At 37.4% G+C, this 1,362-nt stretch overlaps 1 protein-coding gene across 1 annotated transcript in view; it reads left to right on the top strand.

The window, feature by feature from the left end:
* LOC122263949 (uncharacterized) overlaps positions 1-1,362 on the top strand; it is a 2,041-nt gene extending 679 nt beyond the window's left edge. The window contains exons 2-4 of the mRNA XM_086553070.1: positions 1-550; positions 781-816; positions 1,244-1,362. The exon at positions 1-550 is cut by the window's left edge and continues 537 nt beyond it. Coding sequence (XP_086409196.1) covers positions 1-550; positions 781-816; positions 1,244-1,362 — 705 coding nt within the window. The remainder of the gene's footprint in view (positions 551-780; positions 817-1,243) is intronic.

Consider the following 1,362-nt stretch of genomic DNA (forward strand, 5'->3'; position numbering starts at 1 on the left):
GGTTTTGGGAGCAGTAATGGTGCTGGAGGCAGCATTGGTATTGGAAATAGCAACGGTTTTGGAGGCAGAAGTGGTTTCAGTTCTAGTATTCAAAGCAGCAACAATGGTTTTGAAAGCAGCAATGGTGTTGGAAGCTCTGGTGTTCTGAGGATTAACAATGGTATCGGCAGCAGCAGTACCTTTGGACGCAGCAATGGGCAAGAAGGCATCAGTAGTTTTGAAAGTGGCAACGGCTTCAGAACCAATGGGTTCGAAGGCTCTCTTCCCGGTACGAACGGTGGTTTTGCAAGCACTGCTCTTGGGGGCAGCAATGGTTTCGGAATCAACAATGGTTTCGTAGGTACCAATGGTTTTGTAGGAAACAATGGTTTTGAAAACAGCATTTCCCAAGGAGGCAGCAATGGTTTTGGATTCGGCAGTAGCAACAGCATTGAAAGCACATCTGTCCTGGGAAATAGTAACAATGGTTTCGGACTTAATGGTGGTAGTGGTATCGTGACTCTTCCATCAAATGGACAAGTCTCATCGTTACCACACGTATACACAACACGTTAAGGTGAAACCATTATTCAGAATATTGTAATAAAATGGATTCACCGTAGTAGTTGAAATATTTTTGTATAGTACATATTCCAAGGTGAATTATGTGATTTCCTATGGTTGTTAATAAAATCAAATTTTACAAACATAAATGTGTATCCTGCAAATTATGATCCTTATACTTTTTGTCTTCAATTTAGACATATACCCCTATATATGTTTGATATAATACATTTGTAGCTATGAATATTGATCAGATTAAGGTATACCTCGCGAGTTTGTGTAATCTCAAAGTGTAATATATGATGGAAAATCCATATCTTTTCACCTAATATACATATGTTTGCACAATTAATTGCTATCTATATATCACAATCAAAATTATATTACTAATTCTACTACTCCATATGATTAGTAATTTTAAATATACTTGATCCGCTTATGTTCTGTTGAACTACAAATGATACAACATTGGCATAATTAGCTATAATGCAGCTGGACTTGTTACCACCATTGCTTTTGCTCAAACTACGTATAAAATTATTGGGATAACAATAACTAATATACATATAATCGTTAAGAATATTGTAGAAAACATCTGAATATGTACAATACAATTTATGCCTAACTATTGATCTATCTACACACAACAACAACAACAACCACAGGGACACCAACCTCTTGTTTACCTTTTCTCCTGAAGACGGACAAGGACCAGATCCCATTACTGTAACTTTTCCACAGAAGGAGCAATCGGATGAGGATCAAAAGATACTCAAGGTAGCAGCCACCACTCGTGATCAGCAGTCCTGGTACTTCTAA

The sequence above is a fragment of the Penaeus japonicus genome, unplaced genomic scaffold, assembly GCF_977035675.1.
Source record: "Penaeus japonicus unplaced genomic scaffold, GWHDUDI00000001_assembly GWHDUDI00000027, whole genome shotgun sequence".
In the NCBI taxonomy this organism is placed as follows: Eukaryota; Metazoa; Arthropoda; class Malacostraca; order Decapoda; family Penaeidae; genus Penaeus; species Penaeus japonicus.